We start from the raw sequence: 18,674 nt of genomic DNA, 5'->3' as shown, positions 1-18,674 counted from the left end.
ATGTTTAATGGGTACAGATTTTCTGTTTAGGATGACAAAAACGTTCCGGAAATAGATACTGCTGATGTTTATACAATACTGTGAATTTAATGCTGCTGAACTGTACACTTGAAAATGCTTAAATGGTAAATGTTATGTATATTTCACTACAATTGTTTAAAAATAGCAAAGATCTTCCTCTGTCCACAGGAGCCTGTCCACAGACACATCAATAAGAACATACTCTGCTTCCTGAGGTCTGAGCCTCGCCTCCCCATCACCATCTCGTGGCTCTGATCTCAGCCTGGCCTGACTTGTTGTCCCATTATTAACAAGTCCCACCACACCCATGGGCCTTCCTGATCCCAGAGCATCCAGCCCTTTCTGTGGGCAACTCACCGGGCCGGAGGTTCACGGCAATCTCCTGTGGTGTCATCTGAATGACGTCCCAGCCTGCAGAGCCCGAACCCTTGCTGCTGAGGGGCAGGCTCCTCAGGACATGGAAGCTGCTGGCTGGGCTCTCTATCTCACCTCCACAGCCATTTCTGACAAGGTTTGCCCTCAAGTCACACCGAGAGGTGATGGACCGTGGGCTTCCGAAGTCCTAGGCAGGGAAAAAGAGGAAGAGAGCAGGAGGTGGTCAGGGTGTCTCCCGAAAACATCGCATGTCGTGGCTGCATCTCCATCCGGTTGACCTTAAATTCTCTACTTTCCATTTTCATTGTCTGAAAATGGAGGAAATGGTAATCCCTATCCCAGATGCTTCACCAAGTATTGTAAGGATTAACTGAGCTGCTGGACATGACAGCATTTTGTAAACTATAAACACATAATAAAAATGTTTGGTTTTGTTGTTATTTTGATGGTTAAAATGCTCCTAACTGCCTACATGATTAGCAAGAGAAAGAAACAGAAATGATCAGAAGTTGTATAGCTAAAATTTTTTAAAAGTTGTTATATATTGCTGGGCATGGTGGTTCATGCCTGTAATCCCAGCTATTTGGGAGGCTGAGGTGGGAGGATCGCTTGAGATCAAGAGTTTGAGACCAGCCTGGGCAACATAATGAGACCTACTCCCTAAAAATAAATAAATAAATAGATGAAATAATATATAGTTAAATAAATAAGATGACATATAAGTAGCTGAAAAGTCTTCCCTTGGGCATTCAAGAGTTAACCTTTAAGCTGTTCACTTATCATCTTTCACAGGCACTGGATGCTGGATAATCATTCAGGAGAACAAGGTGGCAGGACAGGTCATATCCACTGACCCAGTGCTCTACTCCAAGAAACTTATTACAAGAAAATCATCTAAAGAGAAAGGAGAAACTCTATGTGATGTATATGGCAGTATTACTTATAATATAATCTTTAGAACTTGCAAATCTAAATCCTTAAACCATAAGAATAACATAGCATATCACTTCAATAGATGACAGCCATTACAAATAATTATGGGAATTAAGAAGAAATTTAAAATATTTACACTAAGGAGGAAAAAAACCCCAGAATATAGAATTGTATTTATTAGGATTTGAAAGAACAATTTTAAATGAGGTGTTATAGTAAAGTGACAAAAACATTTTTGTTTTTATCTTTGTTGTTTGTATGATAACGACACATTGATAAGAAAAATCTTTCTTTGGGTTTGGGAGAAAGCTGGACATCAGAACAACTCAACCTCATTTGGGATACCAGGAGGTTAAGGTATTAACTTTAAAATGAAACAATACACTTTATTATAAAACATGAAGCCTCCCTGGTCATTTCCGGCAAAGGGGTTTCACCTTTTCCCTGGTGAATGTGAAAAAGAAGATTCCCCCCGCTCTGGCAGGCTGGAGGCCAATGCTGTCCTATGGGTCTTTCTGGAGGAGTTAGGACACTTGTCCCTTCCTCCTCCCTCTGGAACACTTTGCCAGAAGCCTCATGTGAGTCAGCATCCCTTGACCACTTTGTTAGAAGCCAGACTGCTGGCAGAGGCACAAAAATCAGAGGAATGCACCCTCCCTCAAGGTCTCAGATGTCCTGGAACTACCCAATGCCCTTTAGAATCCTTATAAAATTCAAGACCAAGAAGTCAGCCTGGTGTGGTGGCTCACACCTGTAATCCCAGCACTTTGAGAGACTGAGGCAGGAGGATCATTTGGGCCAGGAGTTCAACGCTGCAGTGAACTGTGATTGTGCCACTGCACTCCTGCCCAGGCGAAAGAGCAAGAGCCTGTCTCAGAAAAACAAAAAACAAACACAAAAAAGAACAATAAGTCAAGAAGACACTGCAGTGTTTTTAAATAAGTAAAGCCAGATGTACTGTCCTAAGCCTATGGCATGTTTGTTTGTTTTCTGGGGTTTTTTTTTTTAATAACGATTTTTTATTTGTGCATTAAATCCCCAAGGATCTTGCCTGTCAACAACCTCCATGACTACATCAAAGGTATAAGTGGCTCCATAAACACTTGTTGTGCAACAAGGTTAGAAAAATGAGTTTTCTAGCCAGACATGATGGCTCATGTCAGCATTTTAGGAGGCTGAGGCAGGAGGATTGCTTCAGCCCAGGAGCTCCAGGCTGCAGTGGGCTATGATCCATGTCACTGCACTCCAGCCTGAGCGACAGTGAGACTTTGTTAAAAAAATATATATATATACACACACACACAGATACACATATATATATTATTCTGGCCTTAGAATTTTTTTTTTTTTTTTTTTTTTAGACAGAGTCTTGCTCTGTCACCAGACTGGAGTACAGTGGCGCAATCTCAGCTCACTGCAACCTCCGACTCCCTGGTTCAAGCAATTCTCCTGCCTCAGCCTCTCGAGTAGCTGGAATTACAGCCACGCACCACCATGCCCTGCTAATTTTTGTATTTTTAGTAGAGACGGGTTTTCACCATGTTGGCCAGGATGACCTTGATCTCCTGACCTTATGATCTGCCCGCCTCGGCCTCCCAAAGTGCTGGAATTACAGGCGTGAGCCACTGTGCCCGGCCTCTGGCCTTAGATTTAAAAGCAGAGCTTTCTAAATGGGGTTCCAGGTGGTCAAGCTTGGCTCTGATACAGCAGTTCTAGTGAAGCAGTGAGAAGAAAAACACAGGGTTCTGGAAAAGGAGGGGTAACGACCTGAGGGCCCTGCCAGTTTGGGTCTGCTGTCTTGAGCTGTCTGAAGTAGATGTCTAATTAGCTTTCCAGAGCTTGAAGAGCTCAGGGGCTTGCCTGCCCAGTGCTTACTCTGCTAGAGAATTTCTGAATTTCTCACTGGCGAACTGAGCCTTGCTATCCAGCCCCTCTGCTTCTGAGGAACTGACTATACTTGGCCCAGTTCTGTTTGTCAATGTGCACCTGTTTTGATCAGTCCAGTGCACAGCCCCACCACCAGGGTGGCAATGGAAGCATGGTCAGTTTCTTCAGAGTAATGGGAACCCCTGACACCTCTCCAACTGGTCTGGACCAGCTTACACTCTGGAATAGACCAGGGCACAGAGCCAACCTGCTTCACCTAAGCAGGAGGCAGGTGCACAATTCCTTCAGGTTGGTCAATGAGATGATCTCCCCCACTGCTGGGATACTTGCACTGGCAGTGAACTTCATCTGAGCTTCCCAACATCCTCCTCAAAGGGATTTTTGATGGACACTACCCGTCATTGAAGAAGAACTTGTACAGGGCCAAATGTATCTGCTGGGACCATCAGGAGACTTAAAGTCCAAATCATATTTCCCAGACCTGAAGAACTGTGAGGTGGCCAGGTCAGTGCCGATTACAACACTAGTAGTGTCGCTGGCTTTCCCAAGTGCACGCTGTAGCAGCTCTGGGGCTTCTTTATTCTCTAGGATGTTAGGAGCAAAGCCCTTCTTCATGCCCTTCACTGGTAGCAGTTTTCCCATGTTTCTCCTTAAAAACATTCTTCAGCTGAGGCTGTGATAAACCTCAGCTCCAGTGCATACGAGGCTTCCCTGAAGTTAGCTGCACCAACAAGAATCATGGGTTCCTGCACTGTCACCTGGTTGCCAGTGTGGAAACCACCATTAGTCACATGAAAGCTGCAACTTGCAGGGTTGCACTGACTTGAGAAGTGCAGACCAAGTCAGCAACATGATGGTACAAAGAGAGCGCCTATTCTCAGCAACTCCAGCTTTATAGACAGCAAAGGACGCCCCATATGCCATGCAGACCAAAGTTAGATTTCTTCTCAGTGCCATGCATCTCTATCATCAGTGTCAAAGTTCGCCGTCTTGCTACCTAGGTCAGGCCATATGGTTTTGTTGATGTGCTCAACAACTTTGAGGCATCTTTACCTATATATCGAGTCCTGTCATTATTGTCTCAGAGCTCTAGGGACTCAGAGCCACCATGGGGCAAGGCAGGTCTGATAAAGCTTTTGAGGGTAAGGCAGCTACCTTAACAGGGAAATTCCCCTAAGAGTTAAAGATCTCTTTTGGCATGGAGTCCAAAAAATTGCTGTGACTAATTTCTTTTGATTTATTTTTGACCCTATAAGGAAGGAGTAAGCCATAACTGATTTGTAGCTATAGGTTCTTGTTGCCCAAGAAAAGGAACTGAGAGTGCTGCAGACCTCAACAGAGGGTGTTAGGCCACAAGCCAAGAGCTTCGCCTCTATTCCATGTGTTCCTTTCTAGGTATTTTTGGTTTTATTTTTATTTTTGATACAGAGTCTCACTCTGTCACCCAGGCTGGAGTGCAATCTCAGCTCACTGCAACCTCTGCCTCCTGGGTTCAAGTGATCCTGCCGCCTTAGCCTCCTGAGTAGCTGGGATTACAAGCATGTGCTACTATGCCTGGCTAATTTTTGTATTTTTAGTAGAGACAGCGTTTTGCCATATTGACCAGGCTGGTCTCGAACTCCTGACCTCAGATGATCGCCATGGCCGCCCAAAATGCTGGGATTACAGGCATGAGCCACAACACCTGGCCTAGATATTTTAATTTTGAACAAGGATAGATGCATATTTAAAGAGAGAAAACCAAAATGACAGAGACCAGAGGCATATCTAGTAATGGCTATGACCTTCCAGGTACACAAACATTATAAATCAGGAAAATGTCTCTTAACCCTTCATACTTTAAGGTAAAAAAAAAAAAAAAAAAAGAAACGAAGGAAGGAAGGAAGGAAGGAAGGAAGAGAAAGTGTCTCAAGACCTATATATATATATATTTTTTGAGACAGAGTCTCGCTCTGTCGTCCGGGCTGGAGTGGCGCGATCTCGGCTCACTGCAAGCTCCACCTCCCAGGTTCACGCCATTCTCCTGCCTCATCCTCTCGACTAGCTGGGACTACAGGCGCCCGCCACCACGCCCAGCTAATTTTTTGTATTTTTAGTAGAGACGGGGTTTCACCGTGTTAGCCAGGATAGTCTTGATCTTCTGACCTCGTGATCCACCTGCCTCAACCTCCCAAAGTGCTGGGATTACAGGTGTGAGCCACCACATCCGGCCCCTCAATACCTACATTTCTAAGCTCCAAATTCATGAATATGGATGCCTCACATCATAAAGCCTTAGAGAAAAGGCAGACTCATGTTTAAGAAAACCCTCCTTCCTAAGCAAATTAATGCAGGAATAGAAAACCAAATACCACGTTTTCACTTATCAGTGGGACCTAAACATTGAGCACCCACAGACATAAACATGGGAACAACAGATACTGTGAACTACTGGGACAGGAGGGTTTATGGGTCGAAAAACTACTTATTGGGTACTACGCTCACTGCTTAGAGTGCAATACACCCATATAACAAACCTGCACAAGTACCCTCTGTATCTAACATGAAAGTTGAAAAAAAAAAAAAGAAAAAGAAAGTCCTCCTCACATGAATGACATCCTGATGTCTGATGGTGTAACAGCTTCAGATCCCAGAGACCTGACACTCAGACCCTCTGCCAGGTGTCAGACATAGCAAGTTCCAAGGGGAAGGGCCCTTGACTGCATCACCTGGTGCCATCCCCTGGCTTCCACAGGTGGGGAATCAGAGGTCCACCAGCCTAAGTTCACCTAAGAAGTTGAAGTTCATCTGGCCCTAGCTTCTTGGGCCCAAATCCAGTGCTCTTTGCAGCATGTGCCTCCCATTTTAGCCAAGGCCACTGCCAAGTTCTGCAGCAGGAAACTAACTTTGGTCCCACAGATTCCATCCTTCTGAAGGCAGCATTTCTTTGCTGCCCCAAATACAGAGATCTGTTACCTACCAAACATGAGGGATAAATATCCTCTTGCAGAGAAACAGGTACAGAGGGGCCTCAACTTATAGAAGAGGAGGGGAGACTTCATCTCATCAGTGAAAAATGGAAACCTTTTGTTCCTTGAACAAAAGGAACCGAAGCAAGAAGGATGGGCTTCTGATGGGCCACAACACAACTGCTTGCAGATGCTCCCCATGCTCTATGCTGGAAGAGGTTCCTGCACACAAACAAAGCATTGATCCCTGGTCTCCAGAAATGCCCTTATCAAACTCTCCAAAGGGGAAAAGCAGCAGAATGGAAACAGAAAGTTGAAGTGTCCTTTGCAGCCTTTTTTATTTTTATTTATTTATTTATTTATTTTTCTGAGAGACTGGGTCTCGCTCTGTCGCCCAGGCTGGAGTGCAGTGACGTGATTGCCACTCACTGCAGCTTCAACTTCCCAGGCTCAAGCTGTCTCCCCACCTCAGCCTCCCAAGTAGCTGGGACTATAGGCAGGTGCCACCATATCCCACTGATTTTTTACTTTTTTTTGTAGAGACCAGGTCTCACTATGTTGCCCAGGCTGGTCTACAACTCCCGGGCTCAAGCAATCCTCTCACCTCAGCCTCCTGAAGTGCTGGGATTATAGGCGTGAGCCACCATGCCTGGCCTTTTGCTGCTTTTAGTTACTAAGTGGTAATAACATAAAAGAGAAAAGAGAGGTGTTTAAAATTTAGATTGTTTTTAGTTTGTTACAACACTGGTGTTTGCTACTTATTGTAAGCCACCATGCTCACTCACCCCATCATCACTGTTACATGGAGGATAAGATGAGGTCTGCTACTTATTATAATATGTTAACACCTGACTCCATATATATTTTGTTTGTTTGTTTGTTTTTGAGATGGAATCTCGCTCTGTCACCTAGGCTGGAGTGCAGTGGTGTGATCTCGGCTCACTGCAACTTCTGCCTCCTGGGGTCAAGTGATTCTCATGCCTCAGCCTCCCGAATAGCTGGGACTACAGGCACCCACTGCTATGCCTGGCTAATTTTTGTATTTTTAGTAGAGATGGGGTTTAGCCATGTTGGCCAGGCTGGTCTTGAACTCCTGAGTTCAAGTGATCCACCCGCTTCAGCCTCCTAAAGTGCTGGGATTACAGGCATGAGCCACCATGCCCAGCTCCCCTATATATTTTTTGCTAATCAAGGTCTCTTACCCAGCCGTCAAGGCTAGTGCTCAATGGGTGCTTGGGCTGTCCAGCATCACAGCCAGTGCATTAAGGTTCCTCTGTGCCAGACCAGACATAACATTATTTGAGTGCCATCCTGCCTACTATTGCTGAAGGCTAAAACTCTAAAAAGGTGAGGGTGATTGTTTTGGGGGAATAGACAAATTCTTGTTTGTTTCTGAAACAGAGTAGAAGAGTTGAGAAACTGTAGGCCCTTGAACAAAAGGAACCCAAGCAAGAAAGGAGGCCAGCATGCCCAATCCCTGGGATGAAGAGGGAAGAAACAAACTGGGAAACAGGCAGAGAGCTCAGGGGAGAAGTGGACGCAGGCAGGGAGCTGGCTTCTTGCTGAGGCCGACCTTTCCGGCTGGGATACGGCAGGGCCTGGCCCCCTGACCAGCCACGCCTGCAGCTCCAACTTGGCAGAACCCTCAGGGATTTGAGGGGAAGGTAGCTGATGACAACCAAAATGTGTGTTGTGTGCCAGCAACACACTGCCACGTATACTCCCTGCCTGGGGGATGCAGAAATCCCTCTGCCAGCTTTCAATGGACTTATTAATTCATTGAACAAATACTTATGAAGTGTCTACAATAGGCCAATATTATTTTTTCATTTAATCTGACCACAGGGAGATGTTCTTTAAAGAATCTATAGTTTATGTGAGCTGGATTGAATATTGATTCTTTTCATTTCAGTTGGCCCATCTTGCTTCCCAGCCTCTCACCTGTCTCCCTCCTCATGCTCCTACCTCCAATCCTACTGATGCTTCATTGCTTCTTCTCCACATCCACTTCCCCAGGCAAAGACCGCTCACCCCAGCCCAGGCTTCACTAGTCTTCTCCCATGCCCGACCCCATTTCCATGCATCCAAATACTCCAGGCCTCATTGTTCTTCTCCCTGTGGGAATTCAGCTCCACAGTGGTGGCCTTGCCTAACCTGGTCCTTCTGGATTTCACAGTAGCCTGGTACTGCCCACAGCCATACCATTTCATGGAGCCTCATATTCACACCCTGACAACCTCCCAACTTCTGCAAGCCCTAAGTGCAATTTCTGTCTGCCTTTGCCTCCTCTGTTGCTTTCCCCAACCCTGCTTTCCCACAGGGAGCACGGATCCCTAAACCTTGCCCACTTCTCCCAAACCACTGTCCTCTTGCAAGTGACATGAGCATAAGCTGCCAGTACACTGAGCCCATTCTCCCTTTCTTCTGGAGCACAAAGCTAGAGCAAGTCTCCCAGTTCTTACTGCACTTAGGCATTGCCATGTGGCTGGGTTTTAGACAACAGTGTGAGTAGGAAGAATGTGGGCTACCCCTAGGCCCTGCTTGAAAGCATCCGCACACTCTCCTCCAGGCACATTCCTCATGACAACTGGCTGGGCTGTAAAATTTACAATCTTAGAGGGGAAACAAAATGTCCATTTTAAAAAATGATGGACAAAATAGATCATAAACTGCTAGGGTTTGTTGTGTGTTGATGTTTAGGCTTTGTGTTCCCACCCAAATCTCATGTTGAATTGTAATCCCTATAATCCCCATAATCCTCACATATCAAGGGAGAGACCAAGTGGAGGTAACTGAATCATGGGGGCGGTTTCCCCCATGCTGTTCTCTTGATGGTGAGTGAGTTCTCCTGCGATCTGATGGTTTTATAAGGGGCTCTTCCCCCTTTGCTCGGCACTTCTCCTTCCTGACACCTTGTGAAGAAGGTGCATTGCTTCCCCTTCACCTTCCACCACCATTGTAAGTTTCCTAAGGCCTCCCCAGCCATGCTGAACTGTGAGTCAATTGAACCCCTTTCCTTTATAAATTACCCAGTCTTGGGTATTTCCTTATAGCAATGTGAGAACAGACTAATACGTGTGTCTTAAGCTGTGCTGTACAAACAGCACCGTAAGGGCTGAGACTCAGCTGGCTGAGAAGCAAGCAGCCAAGGCTGTCTAGAACAAGGTAGAGAGTGTGTTGCAGAGAGGCAGGGGCAGCACTGACAGGCCAAGACAGGCAGTGACCCACACATCCTGGTCTCAGAGTAGGGGAGAGTCTGGCGACTCTGGATATGAGGGCAGAGAGTAAGTCTGAAACCCTCAGGTAAACCATGGTGAGAAAACAAAGGCAAGAGGGCCAGGCACAGTGGCTCACTGTCTGTAATCCCAGCACATTGGGAAGCCAAGGCAAGAGGATCACTTGAGACCAGGAGTTCAAGACCAGCCTGGGCAACATAGTGAGACCTGTTCTCTATCAAAAAAAAAAAAAAAAATCAAAAACTTGCCTGGATGTTGTGGAATAGGCCTATAGTCCCAGCTACTTGGGAGGCTAAGGTGGCAGGATCACTTGAGTCTGAGAGATTGAGGCTGCAGTGAGCTATGATCACACCACTGCACTGCAGCCTGGGCAACAGAGTAAGACCCTGTCTCAGAAAACAAATAAACTAAATGATTAAAAATGAAAAAAAAAAAAAGTAAACAAAGGCAAGACAGCCAGGGCTGATGTGACACAGAGCCAACTAAGAAAGAACCAGCAAGAGCACCGTGCAGGGGGTGGTGGGGAAGGACACTGGTGGACTCACACATCATGCCTGTGGGAGGAGACAGAGCCAGCAGGCATGGAATTAGGTTACAAGGAACGTGAAATGCAGGGATAAGGAGTCCCCATGCCCACTTCAAGTAAAATAAGGGTAAGTCTTCATGGGATCTAGAGCAGGAGAATCCCCATGGAATGTGCCATGGGATTCATCCTCATAGGTTGGGAACCTGGCCCTCACCGGCTGTCTACTGGACAGCAACCCTCAGTGTACACACATATCATATGCTCATTACATCTTTGATGATGTCCTGGGATACATGGTTAAGAAGGCACCCAGCCACACTTACTCTGTCTTGCTAAGGGGTAGGGGTTCATCAAAACCACTCGTGGCCAGGCATGGTGGCTTACGCCTATAATCCCAGCACTTTGGGAGGCAGAGGCAGGCAGATCACTTGAGCCCAGGAGTTCGAGACCAGCCTGGGCAACATGGTGAAACCCCATCTCCACTAAAAATACAAAAATTAGCCAGGTATGGTGGCACGCACCTGTAATCCCAGCTACTCAGGAAGTTGGATGGGAGAGTCACCTGGGACTGGGAGGTTGAGGCTGGAGTGAGCCATGATTGCATCACTGCTCTCCAGCCTGGATGATGAGAGTGAGACCCTGCCTCAAATAAATAAATAAATAAATAAATAACCATTCCTGAATTCTCCTAACCTGGCTCTCTAAAACACACCCATGCCCTGCGGAAAGGTCACCCCCAAAGAAGACGGGAAGCTGCATTCCAGGGCAGGGATCACAGGAATTTCCTCAGCTAAGAATGAGGCTCCCGATGAGCAGAGAGGGAGCCCAGTGGGCTAGACAGGGAACCTAAGTGTGGGCTGGGGTGATAACAAGCTCCTAGGGACACCTTCATTTACTATCAGTATCAGGAAGTCTGACTTGTGGAAGTACTAGCACAAGGAAGGAAGCTGCTTAAAGTAAAAATGGACCTGACTTCTGGATTTTCTAGCCACACGTCACTAGAAAATACTCATGGATGGCAGTGGCAGCCATTCAGGAGGCTCAGCTAATCAGCCTTGTTCACAAGTCCTCTCATGCACCTATCTCATTTTACACTCCCAGTCATGCTGGAGGGTGGGAACAGTCACCTTCATTCTACATATCAAGAAATTAAGAGTAAATCATGGCAAAGCTGATTGAAACTTTGGTTTTTCTAACTCCATGTCTTTTTAACAGTACTCTTATATCAAATACAAATTCCTGCCAGATTCTTGGCTGGATACTGGGTATCCAAGATGAACAAGACAGTTTAGTTTCTCAAGGAGATGATGATTTAGTTGGTAACAGGCATGAAAACAAATTAAAACAAAAAGAGGTTATAAGTGCTAAAGAAGCACAGAGTACACAGAGACAAAGAGGTAGTATTTATCGTGTGTCTGGTAGGTGCAGGCCTACCAGACACATAATAAATACCCATCCAGTGAAATCCTTTGCGCAACTACTACATGGTAAGCACCATTCAGGAATACAGCAATAAAGAAAACAGATAGAACCCCTGCCCCAGCCGGGCATGGTGGATCACGCCTATAATCCCAGCACTTTGGGAGGCCGAGGTGGGTGGATCACGAGGTCAGGAGTTCAAGACCAGCCTGGTCAAGATGGTGAAACCCCGTCTCTACTAAAAATACAAAAACTAGCCAGGCGTGGTGGCACGTGCCTGTAATCTCAGCTACTCAGGAGGCTGAGGCAGAGAATTAATTAAACCCAGGAGGTGGAGGTGGCAGTGAGCCGAGATCATGCCACTGCACTCCATCCAGCCTGGGCTACAGAGTGAGACCCCATCTCAAAAGAAAAAAAAAAGAAAAAGAAAAAAAAAAAGAACCCCTGCCCCTTACACTCCAGTGGAGGGAGCTTACATTCTCATACATTCTCATATCAAATGGATACACAGATAAATAGACAGATGGATGGATGGATGGATAAATGAATGGATAGACAGATGGAGACAGTCAGGTACGCAGGTCATTATGGAGTAGATGAGGTTGAACTGATTCAATTTTTTTTCTTTTTTGAGACAGGGTCTTGCTTTGTCGCCCAGGCTGGAGTGCAGTGGCACAATCTCGGCTCACTACAGCTCCTCCTCCTGGGCTCAAGTGATCCTCCCACCTGAGCCCCCCAAGTAGCTGGGACTACAGACATGCACTAGCACACCCAGCTAATTTTGTGTATTTTTTGTAGAGATGGGGTTTCGTCATGTTGCCCAGGCTGGTCTTGAACTTCTGAGCTCAAGCAATCCACTCACCTTAGCTTCCCAAAGTGCTGGGATTACAGGTGTGAGCCACTGCACAATGGGCCTGAATTGATTTTTTTTTTTTGAGACAGAGTCTCGCCCTGTTGCCCAGGCTGGAGTGCAATGGCCTGATCTCAGGTCACTGCAACCTTCACCTCCCAGGTTCAAGCGATTCTCCTGCCTCAGCCTCCCAAGTAGCTGGGATTACAGGCACATGCCACCATGCCTGGCTAATTTTTTTATAACTTTAATAGAGATGGGGTTTCACCATATTGGCCAGGCTGGTCTCGAACTCCTGACCTTGTGGTCTGCCTGTCTCAGCCTCCCAAAGTACTAGGATTACAGAAGTGAGCCACCATGCCTGGCGTAATTGATTCTTAAAATCAATAAAACAAAGTATCAGTCAAGGAAAGGAGGGGCCGGGCATGGTGACTCACATCTGTAATCCCAGCACTTTGGAAGGCCAAGGCAAGAGAATCATTTGAGGCCTGGTGTTTCAGACAAGACTGGGAAACAGAGAGAGATCCCATCTCTAAAAGATTTTTTTTTAATTAGCCGAGCACAGTGGCACACACCTGTAGTCCCAGCTACCTGGTGGCTGAGGTGGGAGGATTACTTGAGCCCAGGAGATGGAAGCTGTAGTGAGCTATGATCGCATCACTGTATTCTAGCCTGGGTGACAGAGCAAGATCCTGTCTCTAAAAATATAAATAAATAAATAAATAAATAAATAAATAAATAAATAAATAAAAGAAGGAAAGGAGGAAGAAAAAGCCAGGAAGGCTGTCCAGGGAGAGGAGCAACACCGGGAAGTCAGGCAGGGTTTCTCAAGCTGGGCTCTCTGGGTATCTGCAGGTGGTTCCCTCTGGCTAAATGTCGGGTCAGACAAGAGATGATGGTAGGAGAAAGGCAAGAGCCACAGAGCTTGGATCTGCCCTGCAGGTCATAGAGAACAAAAGGAAGATTTTAAAGAAGGGTGATAACAAAGATGGTACAATTAATCACAAATACGATTAAAGATTTATATGTTGGAAAGATTCTGCTCTCAAAGTAAATTGAGAACTCCCAAAGTTTTAAAATTGACATTTTAGAGAGTTCATATAACAAGCAAGAGGCCATATAGTCTGGAGGGAAAAGCTTGGGCTCAGAGGTCAGATTAAAACCCCAGCTTTGGCACACTTGTGTGACCTTGAGTGAGTCACTTTACTGCTCTGAGTCTGAGATTTTCATCAATAAAACAAGTGTATTACACCCACCTGACAGAGCTGTTGTGAGGATCAGAGATATTGTATGATGTACAAAGTGTATGACATCTAGTAGGGTCCCCACATGATCATTTTTAGCCATCATAGGTTAAAGGAATCCCTAGACCTCTGAGGCTGCCATGATGGAGACTAACCCCAGCCTCCCGAGAGCCATCTCTCGGTCCTCCTGACAGGGACCACACACTGCACTGCAGACTGAGCCAGTCCAAAAGTCCTGGATTCTTTTACAAATAACCTTAATGGGGCACTTTTACAGGGAGGGTTTGTGACCCAGAAATTTCCTTCAAGAAAGGAAATTTAGAAATCGATCATTTTCAGATTAGTCCACCAAGTTACATTTCCTTCCCTCCTTCCTTCCTCCCTCCCTCTCTCTTTCTTTCTTTCCTGATTTATTTAGTAGAGATAGAGTCTCGCTATGTTGTCTAGGCTGGACTCAAACTCCTGAGCTCAAGCCTCAAGCGATCCTCCTGCCTTGGCCTCCCACAATGCTGGCATGAGCCACAGTACCCAGCCCACATTGCTTTATGACACCAATAGCCTAACATTGTCCCAAACCTATATCTCTTCCTAAAAGGCTTAAAGAAATGGCAGCCATTATTTTTAAATAAAATCATTCCATAAAGGCTAATTCCTCATATTTATTCTCAAGTAAGCACACTAAGATGACTGGCCTCCACCAACATGCCAGCCATCTAGATATGTTTTGAATCATTATGCAACAAACTCAATTCACAAGCTCAGGTCTTTTGGAGTTCTTATACCAAAGGATCAGAAAACTATAGATGAATCCTAATTGGTTTCCAAACAAAAGGGAAGGAAAGTCTTGTTTCCCCAAAACAGGATTAGCATTCCACAGTATCAAGAAACCCAGTTTATCTTATTGTCTCATAAACTTGGATTTGTCATCGCTCTGGCCTGATGGGGAAGAGGCAGCTTACAGAATCTGCACAGGATTTTTATGTATAGTGAATTGGTGTGTTGTGGTGTTGCCTCCTCCTCACCCTCACCCTCACAACATTCCTTCCCTTCTTCCTCCCCTCTCCCACCTACATACCTCTTTGAAGCACCAGGAACATTTTGGGTGGATTAGCAGACATTCTTCACATGAGCTGGCACTTCCACTAGTGCATATGTTGAGACCTTTAAAGCAAGATAAAGATGCACTAATTAGTTCCTGGCTATAAATTTCATGGATCAAGACTTTGAATAGTTGGGGGAATTACATCCTTCTTTAACAGGAAGCCTCTCTGAGTCTAAAGGGTGCAGGTCCCACTGCTAATTGCAGGTTAAGGCTCATTTGCTAAAGCTGAACATTGAGTTTTTGAAGCATTCACCAAGCATGCACGCTTGTGTTAGCGATTTCCCTATCTTCTGCTAGACCCACTTGGATTCCCATTTTCCCCATAACTCAGCAAATCCTCTCTTGCTGAGAGAGAACAAGGCCCCTTTACACTTAGTCTATCCAAAATGACAAAAATAGTACCAAAAAGAAAAAGAAAAGAAAAAAGAATACATTGGTTTTATTCAGGAATTTTCTTTAAAAAATAAAATTCTAAATCAAATACTCTCACATCAAAATGTACAGTGTACCGAAAGAAGCCATGTATCCCAGGAATACAATGTTGAATTAAGATAGAGGAAATCCATTGATTCAATGTATCTATTAATAGGTCAAATAAAAAAACCCAAGGCTGGGCACGGTGGCTCATGCCTATAATAATCCCAACATTTTGGAGGCGAAAGCAAGAGGACTGCTTGAGCCTAGGAGTCTGAAACCAGCCTAGGCAACATAGGGTCCCTGTCTCTAAGAAAAACAAAATTTCACCAGGTGTGGTAGTATACACTTTGAGCCATGATCATACCACTGCACTCTAGCCTTGGCAACAGAGGGAGACCCAGTCTCAAAAGCCAAAAAAAAAAAAGAAAGAAAGAAAAAGAAACTGAAGAATATCCCCAAAATGGAAAGATATCCTGTGCTTATGGTTTGGAAGAATTAATATTGTCAAAATGTCCATGCTATCCAGTCTAAAAATTTAATTCACTCTTTATCAAAATCCCAATGTTATTTTTCACAGAAATAGAAAAAACAATCCTAAAATTTTTATAAAACCGCAAAAGTTTGTATGAAACCCAAATAGCCAAAACAATCTTAAGCAAGAAGAACAAAGGTGGAAGCATTGTATTACCTGATTTCAAAATATACTACAAAGCAACTGTAATTAAAACAGCATAGTACTGGCATAAAAACAGACATGTAGACCAATGGAATGGAATAAAGTGCCCAGAAATAAATTCAACAAAGTTGTCAAGAACACACAATGGGGAAAGGCCAGTCTGTTCAATAAATGGTTTTAGGACAACCAGATATCCATATACAGAAGGATGAAACTGAACCCTTATCTCACACTATATTTAAAAAATCAACTCAATATGGTTTAAAACCTTAAATATAACACCTGAAATGTAAAACTACCAAAAGAAAACATATGAAAAAAGCTCTCCAGCATCAGACTAGGCAATGACTTTTTTAATATTATCCCAGAAGCACAGGCAACAAAAATGAAAATAGGCAAATGGAATTCTATCAAACTAAAAAGCTTCTGCACAGCAAAGGAAACAATCAACAGAGCAGAGAAACCTATATATGCGAGAGAATATTTGCAATATTCTCTATATTATATATATATTCTCTCTATATATATATCACTATATATATATATCACTATATATATATCACTATATATATATATATATATCACTATATATATATATATATATTCTCTATATATGCGAGAGAATATTTGCAAACCACACATCTGATAAGTGGTTAACATCCAAATACATAAAGAATTCAAACAACTCAATATTAAGAAAACAAAATAACCCAGTTAGAAAAATGAGCAATGGGCCAGGCACCGTGGCTCACGCCTGTAATACTAGCACTTTATGAGGCCGAGTGGGCGGATCACCTAAGATCAGGGATTAGAGACCAGCCTGGGCAATATGGTGAAACCCTGTCTCTACAAAAAATACAAAAATCAGCTGGGTGTGGTGGTGCACCTCCTAATCCCAGCTACTCGAGAGGCTGAGGCACGAGAATCACTTGAACCCAGGAGACGGAGGCCGCAGTGAGCCGAGACAGTGCCACTGCACTCCATCCTGGGTGACAGAGCAAGACTCTGTCTCAAAAAAAAAAAAAAAAAAAAAAGACAAAAGATAGCCAGTGCTAGCAAGAATGTGGATAAAAGGGAACCAGGGAGACTCTGTACACTGTTGGTGGGAATGTAAATTAGTATAGCTATTATGGAAAATGATATGAAGGTTCCTTAAACCAGAAGTACTATGTGTTCCAGCAATTCCACTTCGGGGTATATAGTCAAAGAAAATGAAATCAGTATGTCAAAGACATACCTGCACTCTCATGTTCCTTGCAGCACTATTCATAACAGCCAAGATATGGAATCAATAGACAGATGAATAAAGAAAATGTGGTATTTTTAAAAGTGGTATATACATACAATGTAATCTATTCAGCCTTAAAAAATGGAGAAAATCCTGTCATTTGTGACAACTTGGATGAACCTGGAGGACACTATTAAGTAAGGCACAGAAAGACATACTGCATTATGTCACTTATACATGGAGAGGAAAAAAATTGAACTCAGAAATACAGAGAGTAAAATGGTTGTTGCCATGGCTGGTGGGGTTGAGGTGGGATGGAGAAAGGGGAGATGGTTAAAGGGTACAAAGTTTCAGTTACAGACAATGAATAAGCTCTGGAGAACTATTGTGCAGAATGGTGACTATAGTTCATAATAATGTATTGTATACTTGAGAATTGCTAAGAGAGTAGATCTTAAATACTTTCACCACACACACAAAAAGACAACTATGGGAGGTGATGAATACGTGAATTAGCTGGATGGTAGTAATCACTACAAATATATACATATAATAAAACATCATATCATATGCTGTAAATATATACAATTTTTATTTGTCAACTATACCTCCATAAAGCTGGAAAAAGAAAAGAAAAATTTAAAAAGTAGAAGAGAAGAAATGCCAAAATAGGGGTTAAAAAAAAAAAAACCAATATCTTGCAACTGGAACATTTCCCTAACTTGCTAATTTTAACTCCCTGCTTCTCCTTTGTCACTAGCAGTAAAAACACAGAAATCGCAAACGGCAAAACTGCTGACTGGGAGAGGGGTGGGTGCAGGAGGTGGTGGTAGGGGAAGGAAGCTTTATCATGTCACCCCAGGGATTTTAGAAGGAAGAAATACCAATTGGCATAAGGATGGTAGCTAGGACGAGAGGGAAGGGAGAAACAGGCAGAAGCTGAGAGGCTACAAAGAAAGGAAGAGAGACTTTGAGAACCCACAGGGAGTGAGAACAAAGGTTTCCACCAGCCCTAACCCTGAACCCTAGGCCTCCTCATCCTTATCTACCTCACCCAGGGAGGCCTGCAGCAGGAGGCTCTGGTGCTGCTGGGACCCACCCACCGTGCCTGACCTCACTTCAGCAGGAAAAGCCATCCCAGGCCCAAATGTGGACCAAGATGGTCTGAGAACACAACCTATTGGCAAGCTGGACCTGCCTGCATATGTGCTGACAACCTCCTTGTAATTTTAAATGAATTCACTCACTCAGTCAGTTTTCTTTTCTTTTTTTTGATTTCTTGTCTGTTTTTTTGTTTGTTTGAAACAGGGTCTGGCTCTGTTGCCCAGGCTAGAGTGCAGTGGTGTGATCATAACTCACTGTAGCCTCAAACTCCTGGCCTCAAGTGATCCTCCCACCTCAGCCTCCCAAGTAGCTGGGACTACAGGTACACACCACCACACCTGGCTAATCTTTTTTTTTTTTTTTTGGTGGAGACAGGGTCTTGCCATGTTGCCCAGGCTGGTCTCAAACTCCTGGGCTCAAGTGATCCTCCTGCCTGGGCCTCCCAAAATGCTAGGATTACAGGCGTGAGCTACCACACCTGGCTCACGCAGTGATTTTCAAATAGGCACTCAAGCCTTTAAAAACAAAAGTGTGTGCAGGAAAAGAGTTGCAAAATGCCAGTCCCATTTTTTGGTCAAATCCCCGTACCTGTCAGCAATCACTATCCACAGGGGGAAAAAAAACAAACCTAGAATGAAAGTAACTTTGCTCCTCCTCTCCTCAACCTTATCAAATACAAACTCAGGCTCGTTGGAGCATATCCTTTTC

The 18,674-nt window shown here is 44.3% G+C and overlaps 1 protein-coding gene across 2 annotated transcripts in view; it reads right to left on the bottom strand.

The window, feature by feature from the left end:
- The window catches only part of ITGB5 (integrin subunit beta 5), a 128,768-nt gene that overhangs the window by 93,885 nt on the left and 16,209 nt on the right, over nucleotides 1-18,674 (bottom strand). For both annotated transcript variants that reach the window (XM_054551356.2, XM_024244997.3), the window contains exons 2-3: nucleotides 14,515-14,600; nucleotides 379-583 (exon numbers count right to left, since the gene is read on the bottom strand). In XM_054551356.2, coding sequence (XP_054407331.2) covers nucleotides 379-415 — 37 coding nt within the window. In that variant the 5' untranslated portion in view covers nucleotides 416-583; nucleotides 14,515-14,600. The remainder of the gene's footprint in view (nucleotides 1-378; nucleotides 584-14,514; nucleotides 14,601-18,674) is intronic.

The sequence above is a fragment of the Pongo abelii genome, chromosome 2, assembly GCF_028885655.2.
Source record: "Pongo abelii isolate AG06213 chromosome 2, NHGRI_mPonAbe1-v2.0_pri, whole genome shotgun sequence".
Classification (NCBI taxonomy): Eukaryota; Metazoa; Chordata; class Mammalia; order Primates; family Hominidae; genus Pongo; species Pongo abelii.
The sequence above is the reverse complement of the archived record's forward strand: the minus strand, read 5'-3'. Positions and strand labels throughout refer to the sequence as shown.